We start from the raw sequence: 12023 nt of genomic DNA on the forward strand, positions 1-12023 counted from the left end.
GAGAACAAAAAGACAATAGAAAAAATTAATGTGACAAAAAGCTGGTTCTTTGAAAAGATTAACAAAATCGACAAACCCTTGGCTAGACTCACTAAGATAAAAAGAGAGAAGACACTAATTAACAAAATCAGAAATGAAAAAGGGGAAGTTATCACGGACACCACAGAAATACAAAGGATTATCCAAGAATACTATGAAGGACTATATGCCACCAAATTTAATAACTTAGAAGAAATGGACAAGTTCTTAGAAACATATAGCCTTCCAAGGCTGAACCAAGAAGAAGTGGAAAATCTAAACAGGCCGATCACCAGTAACGAAATTGAATCAGTCATCAAAAACCTTCCCAAAAGCAAAACTCCTGGACCAGATGGCTTCACCAGTGAATTCTACCAAACCTTCAAAGAGGATCTAATACCAATCCTGCTCAAACTCTTCCAAAAAATTGAAGAAGAGTCAGTACTCCCTAACTCATTTTATGAGGCCAACATTACCCTGATACCAAAACCTGGTAAGGACAACACAAAAAAAGAAAACTACAGACCTATATCTCTGATGAATACAGATGCTAAAATCCTAAACAAAATTCTAGCAAATCGAATACAACAATGCATTAAAAAGATTATTCATCACGACCAAGTGGGGTTCATCCCCGGGGCACAAGGATGGTTCAACATTCGCAAATCCATCAATGTGATACATCACATAAACAAAATAAAGGACAAAAACCATATGATTCTATCAATTGATGCAGAAAAAGCATTTGATAAGATACAACATCCATTTATGATTAAAACACTTACTAAAATTGGTATAGAAGGAAAATACCTCAACATAATAAAGGCCATATACGACAAGCCCTCAGCTAACCTCATAATTAATGGTGAAAAGCTGAAGCCCTTTGCTCTACGTTCAGGAACACGACAAGGTTGTCCCCTATCACCTCTGCTTTTCAACATAGTGTTGGAAGTCCTCGCCAGAGCTATCAGGCAAGAGAAAGAAATAAAAGGCATCCAAATTGGGAATGAAGAAGTTAAATTGTCACTTTTTGCAGATGACATGATGCTATACATAGAAAACCCTAAAGACTCCACCAAAAAGCTATTAGAAACAATCAATGAATATAGTAAAGTTGCTGGCTACAAAATCAACGTACAAAAGTCCATTGCTTTCCTATATACCAACAATGAAATCTCAGAAAAAGAGATAGAAAAAACAATTCCTTTTGCAATTGCAGCAAAAAGAATAAAATACCTAGGAATAAACTTAACCAAGGATGTGAAGGATTTATATGCTGAAAACTATAAGACATTTTTGAAAGAAATTGAAGAAGACACAAAGAAATGGAAAGACATTCCGTGCTCATGGATTGGAAGAATCAACATCGTTAAAATGGCCATATTACCCAAAGCCATATACAGATTTAATGCAATCCCCATTAAAATCCCAATGGCATTTTTTAAAGAAATAGAACAAAAAATCATCAGATTTGTTTGGAACCACAAAAGACCCCGAATAGCCAAAGCAATATTAAAAAAAAAGAACAATACTGGAGGTATCACACTCCCTGATTTTTCCTTGTACTACAGGGCTACAATAATCAAAACAGCTTGGTATTGGCGGAAAAACAGACTCATAGACCAATGGAATAGAATTGAGAACCCAGAAATAAAACCACATAAATATGGACAGATAATTTTTGACAAAGAAGCTAAAAACATACAATGGAGAAAAGACAGCCTCTTCAATAAATGGTGCTGGCAGAATTGGATAGCCACGTGCAAAAGAATGAAACTGGACTGCTATCTGTCACCATGTACCAAAATTAATTCAAAATGGATCAAAGACTTAAGCATAAGACCTGACACAATAAACTGCATTGAAGAAAACATAGGTACTAAACTTATGGACCTTGGGTTCAAAGAGCATTTTATGAATTTGACTCCAAAGGCAATGGAAGTAAAAACTAAAATAAACAAATGGGATTATATGAAACTGAAAAGCTTCTGCACAGCAAAAGAAACTATTGACAAAATAATGAGGCAACCAACTGAATGGGAGAAGATTTTCGCAAACAGTTCCTCTGATAAGGGGCTAATATCCAAAATATACAAGGAACTCATGAAACTCAACAACAAAAAAACAAACAACCCAATTGAAAAATGGACAGAGGACCTGAAGAGACATTTCTCCAAAGAGGATATACAAATGGCAAATAGACATATGAAAAAATGCTCAACATCGCTAATCATCAGAGAAATGCAAATGAAAACCACAATGAGATATCACCTCACCCCAGTCAGAATGGCTTTCATCAACAAAACAAATAGTAACAAGTGTTGGAGAGGCTGTGGAGAAAAAGGAACTCTCATACACTGTTGGTGGGAATGCAGACTGGTGCAGCCGCTATGGAAGGCAGTGTGGAGGTTCCTCAAGAAATTACGAATAGAATTACCATATGACCCAGCAATCGCTCTCCTGGGTATCTACCCCAAAAATATAAAAGCATTTCTCTACAGAGACACGTGTACTCCAATGTTCATTGCAGCTTTGTTTACGGTGGCCAAGACATGGAAACAACCAAAATGTCCTTCGATAGATGAATGGATAAAGAAGTTGTGGTACATATACACAATGGAATACTATTCGGCGTTAAGGAAAGATGATATAGGAGCATTTGTGACAACATGGATGGATCTCGAGAGAATAATGCTAAGTGAAATAAGTCAGACAGAAAAAGCAGAGAACCCTATGATTTCACTGATATGTGGTATATAAACCAAAAAGAACAAGACAAACAAATGAGAAACAAAAACTCATAGACACAGACCATAATTTAGTGGTTACCAGAGGGTAAGGGGGTGGGGGGTGGGTGATGAGGGTAAAGGGGATCAAATATATGGTGATGGAAGGAGAACTGACTCTGGGTGGTGAACACACAATGGGATTTATAGACGATGTAATACAGAATTGTACACCTGAAATCTATGTAAATTTACTAACAATTGTCACCCCAATAAAATTAATTAAAAAAAAAAAAACTGAAAGGAACAAGACAAACAAACAAAAATTAATAGACACAGACAACAGTTTAGTGGTTACCAGAGGGTAAGGGGGGAGTAGATGATGGAAGAGGGTAAAGGGGGTCAAATATATGGTGATGGAAGGAGAACTGACTCTGGGTGGTGAACACTCAATGCAATATACAGATGATATATTACAGAATTGTACACTTGAAAGCTGTATAATTTTACTAACCATTGTCACCCCAATAAACTTGAAAAAAAAGATTCTGTTTTTATCTCAAGAGTTATGGAAAACTACTGAATACTTTTATGTAGGAGGGTGACATTAAATTTTTACAAGATCACTTTGGCTATAGTATAGACAAAAAATTATAAGGGGATAAAAGTAGACAGAAGATCAATTAGGAGGCTACTAGAGAAGAGATGATTGTGGCTTAGTTTAGAGGAAGAACAGGACAAATGATAAAAGCAATTCTGAGATCCAGAGGAGGGGTGGTAGGCCCCAGGACTAATGCTTAGATACCGGGAGTGTTAGAACGCAGTGTCAAGAGCGACTCCCAGATTTTAGCCTGTGTAACATGGCAGACAGACTGCAGTGCCAGCTGCTGAAGTAGGGAGCTGGCGGGAAGCTGGATCATTCCTTTTTGTTGGCAGGTGGAGAGAGAGGTTAGAGTTCCTGAGTGCAGTTTTGGAAATGTCTTCATGTAGCTAAGAAACATCCAACAAAGGTCAGGAATATTAGAAGAAAGGTCTGGCCTTTACAGTTGGGGGAGTTATTGATACACGGGTGGTTGTTGAAGTCATGGGTATAGCTCAAACTGCCTAGAAAAAAAGTTTAATATCAAAAACTAGCCATGCCTCAGGGACCAGCTACACTTAAAGGTCAGGTGGAGAGGATAAGCTGGCAAATGAGCCTTAGAAAAAAAAAAAAAACAGCCAAAGAATAAAGAGAAAAACCAGAGACTAGAATAATGGGCTTTAAGAAAAGAGAGTTTAAGAAACAGACAGCGGCCAACAGTGTCAGGAGCCACAGAGCAGACAAATAGCCTGCAGACTAAAGATTGTTCTGAGGAAACGGAATTCGGAGCACAGGTGAAGAACCAGGAAAAGGACCCACCCTACTGAAGGAAAGAATGAGGTAGGCAGCTGAAGGAATTCTCAACAGACGGTTTCCATTTGTTCTGTGAAGCAGTGAATGCTGAGGAGTGACTACAGATGTTAGGATTTGTAGCTCCACTGAAAGAAGTCTAAACCACATGCTCTGTTCTTCAACACATGAGGTGGAATGGTTGGGAAGCTGGTAGAAGATAATCAATCATAGGCGAACAGGGAAATAGAGCCAGATTGTATGAGTCTCAAAGAAGCCCACATTTTTACAAGAATTTGGGGTTAGTAACAATCTGGAAGCGGCAACAAAAACAAAGGAGAGCAGTGAAAGTGCCTGCAACCCCAAGGGATTGGGGTTTGAGAAATAAGTAGCTACTACTAGAGATAACTCCAGGAAAAGTAGTATCCCCAGGTAAGAATCAAGTTTGCATTAAGGCAGAATGTTAGGAAAAGATAGAGGATATGGGATGGAGGGAAAGAACGGCAAATTAAATCATCAAAAAAGTATAAAACATCATGGGGATGAGAGTGGATGAGGGCAGATGTGGGAAGAAGGAGGTAGTTACTCTTTGGGTACTGCTCATGGAAAGTGAAGAAGCATAAAAAAGCAAAGGTAACAAAGCAAGTTATAGAGCTACTATAGAGCGACTAAGTCTACAATTCCTGCTCCCTTCTCAGGTGGTAAATAGAAGTCACTTCCCTGGATGTGTCTAATATCACTGATGCTATAGATTAAGTCCCACCCAGCTCAGTCTGGCTCATGGCAAGTTCCCCATATGGGACAGCCACAAGCCTCTGTCCTGTACATGACTGCTGGGGTGCGACCCAACACATTCAGAGCAATGACAAAATCCCTGAAATAAAGATGCTTCAATCAAAAGTTGTGTCTTTGATGGAGGCTCTTAGATATAAAATTTTTAATAACGTTTGGAAAAAGAAAGTCTGTGCCTTAGGGTCATATTGAATACATTAAAAAAAAAACTTTTTGCTCAATTTCTTCTGTGTAAACGGTTGCCCAGTTTTATCATAAACAACACACATTTCAAAACCCTTATTTTATGTTTTAGAGTCTACACACCATGAAAATGTTTCAAATACCTGCATCATATTATAATACAAGCTTTAATTCAGAAGAGACTTCAGGGTAGAGGCTGCCAAAGTGTACATTTCAGAACTTCAAGAAGCTGCACAATACATTAGAGGAGATCTACAAATCCATACCCATGTCAAGCAGTGTTTTTAGTCTGAATAAATACTGTTTCATGCCTATGTGTTATCAATTTGAAATAAGTTAATACTGTCATCATTAATTTTACAAGGACATTAAAATGAAATCTTCATACTCGAAAATGCTGGGAAAGCTCTATCTTATGGATTGTCTTGTACCACCTACCATTCTAAACGTACGTACTCTTCTACTACCAGTCTTGACAGATTGTTATCCAGCTGCAACCACGAGATGACATCAGTTATTCATGTAAATGGCTGGAACATTTTCCATAACAGTAAGTACACCTCTTTGTGAGGAAACTTCTTATGTTTTTTGATAGCTCTCAGTTTGACAGACATACTTTCTTTCCTAGGGCTTCTAACGCACTACAATTATTCAGAATTAGTTTCATCCATTTTACATATGACAACCTCTGAAAATATTTGAGACGGTTACCATATCCTTTCTAAGGCTTTTTTTCCCCCTCACACCCCGTCCTTCAGTCAGGGATGTGACATGCTTCCTCACTCTGCCACGCTCCTCCTACCCCCTCAGCATGTACCCATTTGTCAAAGCCCCCCTTAAAACTCCCAGCACAGCGCAGCACCTCAGACTTGATCTGCCTATGGAAACACACACTAGACCTATTACATCCCTTGAATGAGACACCAGGATTTTTAAAACCTTGTAGTCAGCTCAAACACTCAGGACTTAAGCCAGGTCTTTCCCACTTTGTTTCAGTACGTGTGAGTTTTTTGTAGTCAACTGTCTGTTATATCATACCTTGCTACTGTGGGGTCTGTTATTCGGGTCTGTTAAGGTCTTTCAGAATCTTGATTTTTGCCATCTAACATATTAGCTAATTTTCCCAATTTTATGTCATTTGTAAATTTGATGACACAGTTAATTCTACAGTGAAACGTATTCATTCTTGGCACTTAAATGATCTTTTCTTGCTTAAATGACCAATGACATTACATTAGGAAGAACATTAATTTTTATGCTTGGTAAATCATTTACATAATTCAAGACATTTTACGTTCACAATTATTCTATGCTTACCTAGCAACAGCTCTGATGAAGTCTAGAGATACTGTGCATTTGTATTTTGGTCCATCAAGCTGATCGTCATGGCCAACCAGGGTTAATAGCTGCAGGGTCACTAGAGAAGTAATCTAAAAAAAAGCATCTTTATGAGAAAATGTTGTCATGAGCTTACATGATACCCTTGTTTCTAAAACACTGTATAGTTTCCATTGATAAAGATATATAACTGAATTCACAGGAATATCTGCAAAGAATATGACTACTTTGAAATTTGCACACACAAATTTGTACATATGCTCGAAGTCCTAGTTAATCAAACTAAAGTCAGTCTTTAAGGATTCCACTAGAGAGAGCTTCGTTTCATTAATAACTCACGACACAACTGCGAACCTTTAAAACTACAAATAATGCCCATCCCTTCTCTATGTGTGCATTTTATGGAGTTTCTATCTAAATACCTCAGAATATCAAATACATACTCCCTTGAAATTCAAGCAGTTAAAATGTGGATGTGGGCCTTTCTCAGAATTGGGTCGCTGGTTGGAAGAGCAGTGAGAGATACATCCTTCAGACGTGGGCTTAGTCTTGCTTTAAGAATGACTGCCACGTCAAGAAAACACCAGAAGGATTAGTCCAAACTAAAAACCACCAAAGACCTGCTACCACAAGATCCCTACTCAGAGAAACTCCTTAACTGTACCTCCAGGTGAAAGTAAACTGATCCCAGTTAGAAAGTCTCAAGTGGAAGAAGGAAGGAAGAATGAAGGAAGTGACAACCAAGATGGTGCAGTAGGTGAACGCCATGTTTACCTTTTCTCACAACCACATCAAAATTACAACTAATTAATCTACAAACAACCATTATTGAGAATCGCCTAAAATCAAGCTGAACTGAAACCTTTCAACTAATGAAAGCCACTTCCAGACTGGCAGGAAGGTCAGAGAGGAGGAACAGGCTGGTCCCACACCCACAGGAGGGCTATTTCAGCTGTGGGGGTCCCTCCCCAACCCCTAGAAGGCAAGAGATTCCAGCCCCTCTCCAGTTCAGGATTCCAGTGCCGGGGAGAGAAGTCCCCATAATTTCTGGCTGTGACAAGCACTGGAGATTGTGACCGAGTCAGACTGAGTGCAGCTGCACTCACAGGCGCTCCTCTTAAAGGGACTGCACCACACAAGGACTTACCCACCAGTGGAATCACTCGCTTTGCGCTCCAGAGCTGGGGCAGCAGCTGGAAAGGCGGCAGGGCATACATGGGGAGAACTGAGTCGTCTGGCTTAGGACAGGGGCTGGAGAGGTGGCTTTCTCCTGGACGGGGGAGCTGACGGAGGCCATTGTTTCTTTGTTGTGCCCTCCCCTTTCCCACCGTGCAAACACAGGTGGCTGCCTTTTCTGAGTCTCTGCCGATCCGATTGGAGACCTGGTCCCACCCAACTTTTGGGCACACCCAGGCTGCTTTCAGTGGCTTTTTTGTGCAGACCGTCTGCCTTAGCTCAAGCTGCAGACTTTCCCAGACTCTCAACAGTTTGTGGAACGCAGACAAGCAGCGTCTAGCTTGAGCGTGTCCTGTACCTCTGTCTGACCAGCCCTAAGCCGGCACTAGTAGCAGCAGGCCTTGGTTCACAGCTTGGCTTCTCAAGGTGCTTCCAAGCACAGCACGGGTGGCAGCCATCTGCAGATTTCTTTCTGGCTCCTGCTGGGTGGCCCCAGGTAGGACACAGGCTGTGGCTGAACTTGACCAACAGCAGATCCCCTCCAAGGTGATCCTGGGGCTGGCGTCCCCAGTGACCAGCTTCAAAACAAACTGGAGCCATAGGGTCAGCCCCTGCACCACAACCCTTCCACTGTAGTCAAGGCCAGTCCTCACAACCAGTGAGCCCAAGGGTCAGTCCCTCACACTGATGTGCAGTTATCAACCAAGGCTCAACTATATGAGGCTTACGCACAACCCACACAAGGGACACACCTGGAGCACATGGCTTGGGTGACCAGAAAGACTGTGCCACTGGGCGCCACAGCCCATCTACTACATAAGGCCCATTCTAAGACTGGAAGACATAGCAGCTGTCACACAGGGAGGCAGCCAAAATGGGGAGACAAAGAAACGTGTTTCAAATGAAAAAAAACAGAACAAAGCTCTAGAAAAGGAACTAAGCAAAAGGGAGGTAAGCAATCTATCAGACGCAGAGTTCCAAACTCTGGTTATTAAGAATACTCAATGATCTCAAAGAGAACTTCAACAGAGAGACAAAAAGCATAAAAATGGAGATGAAAACCATAAAAAAGAACAAGTCAGAAATAAAGGATACAATAATGGAAATGAAGAATATATTAGAGAATCAACAGTAGACTAGATGAAGCAGAGGATCCAACCAGCGATGCAGAAGATACGGTAGTAGAAAACACCCAACCAGAACAGCAAAAAAAAAAAAAAAAAAAAAGATTCAAAAAAATTGAGGAGAGTTTAAGCAGCCTCCGGGACAATATCAAGCATACCAACATTTGCGTAATAGGGGCACCAGAAGGAGAAGAGAAAGAAGAGCAAGAAATTGAAAACCTATTTGAAGAAACAATGACAGAAAACTTCCCTAATCTGGTAAAGGAAATAGAAATTCAAGCCCAGGAAGCAGAGTCCCAAACAAGATGAACCCAAAGAGGCCCACACCAAGATACATCATAATTAAAATGCCAAAGGTTAAATAAAAAGAGAGAATCTTAAAAGCAGCAAGAAAAAAGCAGTTAGTTACCTACAAGAGTCAGCTGATTTCTCAACAGAAACATTGCAGGCAAGAAGGGATTAGCAAGTGATGAAAAGCAATGACGTACAACCAAGATTGCTCTACCCAGCAAGGCTGTCATTTAGAATTGAAGGACAGATAAGAAGCTTCTCAGACAAGAAAAAGCTGAAGGAGTTCATCACCACCAAACCAGTGTTACAAGGAATCTTAGAGGACTTCTTTAAGATGGGGGTGGGGGGTTAAAGATTGGTGAAAGCGGAAGGGATTAAGAAGTACACATTGGTGGTTATACAGCAGTCATGGCACGGGGATGTAGGTTATAGCATAAGGAATATACGCAATAATATTGTGATAACTAGGTATAGTGGCAGATAGGTACTAGATCTTTCAAGGTGATAGTTGGGAATGGGGTTGGGGGCAGGGTGAAAAAGATGAAGGAATTAAGAAATATAAATTGGTAGTTAATACAGTATAAAGTATATAACCAACAACGTTGTCAGGATCATGTAAGGTGCCAGCTGGGCACTGAACTTATCAGAGGGATCACGTCATAGGACTGTAGATGCCTGACCAATGCACTAAACACCTGAAGTAGAATAATACTGAATGTCAACTATAACTAAATATATAGGTATATATAGTCATGGGATGTGGAGTACAACATAGGGAAGATAGTCAATGGTATTGTAACAGCTATATAAGATGTCAGAGGAGTAGTAGCTTGGGGGGTGGGTTATCACTTTATGAGGGGTATAAATGTCTATCATGTTGTTTTGTACACCTGAAATAAAAAAATATATATATGATTGAAAAAAACTAAAGAAATAAAATGGTAAATATGATGGTAAATCTAAATGAATTTGCCTGTACAGATGATAACAAAAATATATTATAGGTTTAAAAATAGGATAAGTGCACAATACCAGTAATATATAAATTGGGAGTAGAGAAATTATGGTTAAAATGTCCTGAGGCCCTGTGGTGTCAGAGGAAAAAAATAAAATATTCATTAAATTTAAACTTTTAAATAAGAATTAAGAGGGCAGAAACAATTGTATACTTCTAAACTGGTAGAGAGGGAAAACTGAATTATAAAAATAATCAATCCAAAAGAAAATAAGAAACAAAAACATGTAGGTCAAATAAAAAGTATTAAACAAGGTAATAGATATAAACAAAAATATGATAGTAATTATGATAAAAGTAGACACACTAAATGCTGCAAATAAAAGACAAAGTTTGAGTGACTGAAAAAATCAATCCCACCGTATACTGTTTAGAAGAGATACATCTAAAAGAGAAGAATATGGAAAGGTTAAAAGTCAAAGGAGAGAATGAGATATATCAAATACTAAAAAAAAAAAAGGAAAAAAAAAAGGAAAAGGAAGGTATATTAACACAGACAAAACAGACTTAAGAGATTTTAAGAAAGGTTCACTTCATGACAAAATGCAGGCCCTGCACTCTTACAACAATATGACTTGCTTGAAATTTTACTATGAAGACCTGAGACACAGAACAGGATGGGCAGCAAGGAATAATGGGATCTTTGGGGGACAGTAAGTACTGCTGAAATCTGGATAGACTTGTATCCTTCTCAGTTTGGAAACAGGCACCAATCACAATGAAAGTAGGCCTGAAATTTTAACAAATGGGAGGATATATAGAAAAGAGTTAACAGTTTCCGATAGCGAAATACATTAACTTTCGTAGGTTACTAATAGTCGTATGAAACTCACACATTAATGTGCCTTTATTATTAAAGATAGGTTTCTTTCTTTTTAATATGGAGGAAAACATTAATTACCTTTTACGTAGCCGGCAGCATTTCCTTTCAATATTCTTATAATTCGACTTTCATGTCATTCGAATATTATCATATATTTAATTCAGTTCTTTAACTCAAATAATATTATTCTTCATAGAGAAACACAAAATTTGTCTTTAATAAAGTTAAAATTTCAAGAATATTTTTAGGTATTTTACAATTTTATTACTTTTACCCCATTTTTACAACAAATTTCCAAAGGCAGTTAAGTTGAACCAAACAGTCCTTTGAAGTCACTCAGTTCTACAAGGATTCCATGAATAAATTAATCATGTAAATTGTATAAAGGATACAGTAGAGGTAGCACTCAAAAGGCATTTCCAAAATATTAAGATGATAGCTCAATTTTGGGGGAAGGGGTCTGATTTAGGAAAAGCCAATACACAAAAAATCTAAACCAAAATGAAGCAATTCAATTAGGATGTGATCTTTTTATATTAAAAAATACTTATTTCAGAAAACTTTTATTCCCTGACCTTACAATATGAACAAAACATACAGAATTTAGGAGAACATCACATAAAGCACTGAACAACTGCACCAACAATTTATAAGTACTATGCCAGTTTATTAAAATATTGCTAGAGTAAAAGTGAAAAAGTCAAGTACAAAGATTAACTGATAGGGTCAACATTTTGAATCTGAAACATATTAATTTATACCTAAATAAAAAGTTCTGGGGAAAAACATAGGAAACTTTGGGGAAATTATTTCTATACATGCGTTAAGTAGAATATCCACCTTCCTCTTCATTATCCAATACTTAAAATTATCTTTCTTTTTTCTTTTTTTTTTTTTTTTGCAATCCATGAAGCTCTTGAGGATTTGCTCTAGGTACTGTGTATTCAAAGATTAACAGGATCACAGAAAATATTAATTTACTTCCTTGCAGAACTTTAAATGTTCATGACAGTACTATGAAGTCCTATCTTCATGCTGGCAGGAATACCTAAATAGCTTGATGTGGTCAGTGGGAATATGGCAGCGTGTCTAGTCAGGTAAGGTACTCAGGACCAGATTCCGAGCAGTCTCGGTTTTGTACGTGTGCATGTGCTGCCCCATGTATAGG

At 38.5% G+C, this 12023-nt stretch overlaps 1 protein-coding gene across 1 annotated transcript in view; it reads right to left on the minus strand.

Moving 5' to 3' along the window:
* ORC5 (origin recognition complex subunit 5) overlaps positions 1 to 12023 on the minus strand; it is an 82177-nt gene that overhangs the window by 9097 nt on the left and 61057 nt on the right. The window contains exon 13 of the mRNA XM_081079346.1: positions 6406 to 6518. Coding sequence (XP_080935472.1) covers positions 6406 to 6518 — 113 coding nt within the window. The remainder of the gene's footprint in view (positions 1 to 6405; positions 6519 to 12023) is intronic.

Source organism: Rhinolophus hipposideros (genome assembly GCF_964194185.1).
Source record: "Rhinolophus hipposideros genome assembly, chromosome: 18".
Lineage (NCBI taxonomy): Eukaryota > Metazoa > Chordata > Mammalia > Chiroptera > Rhinolophidae > Rhinolophus > Rhinolophus hipposideros.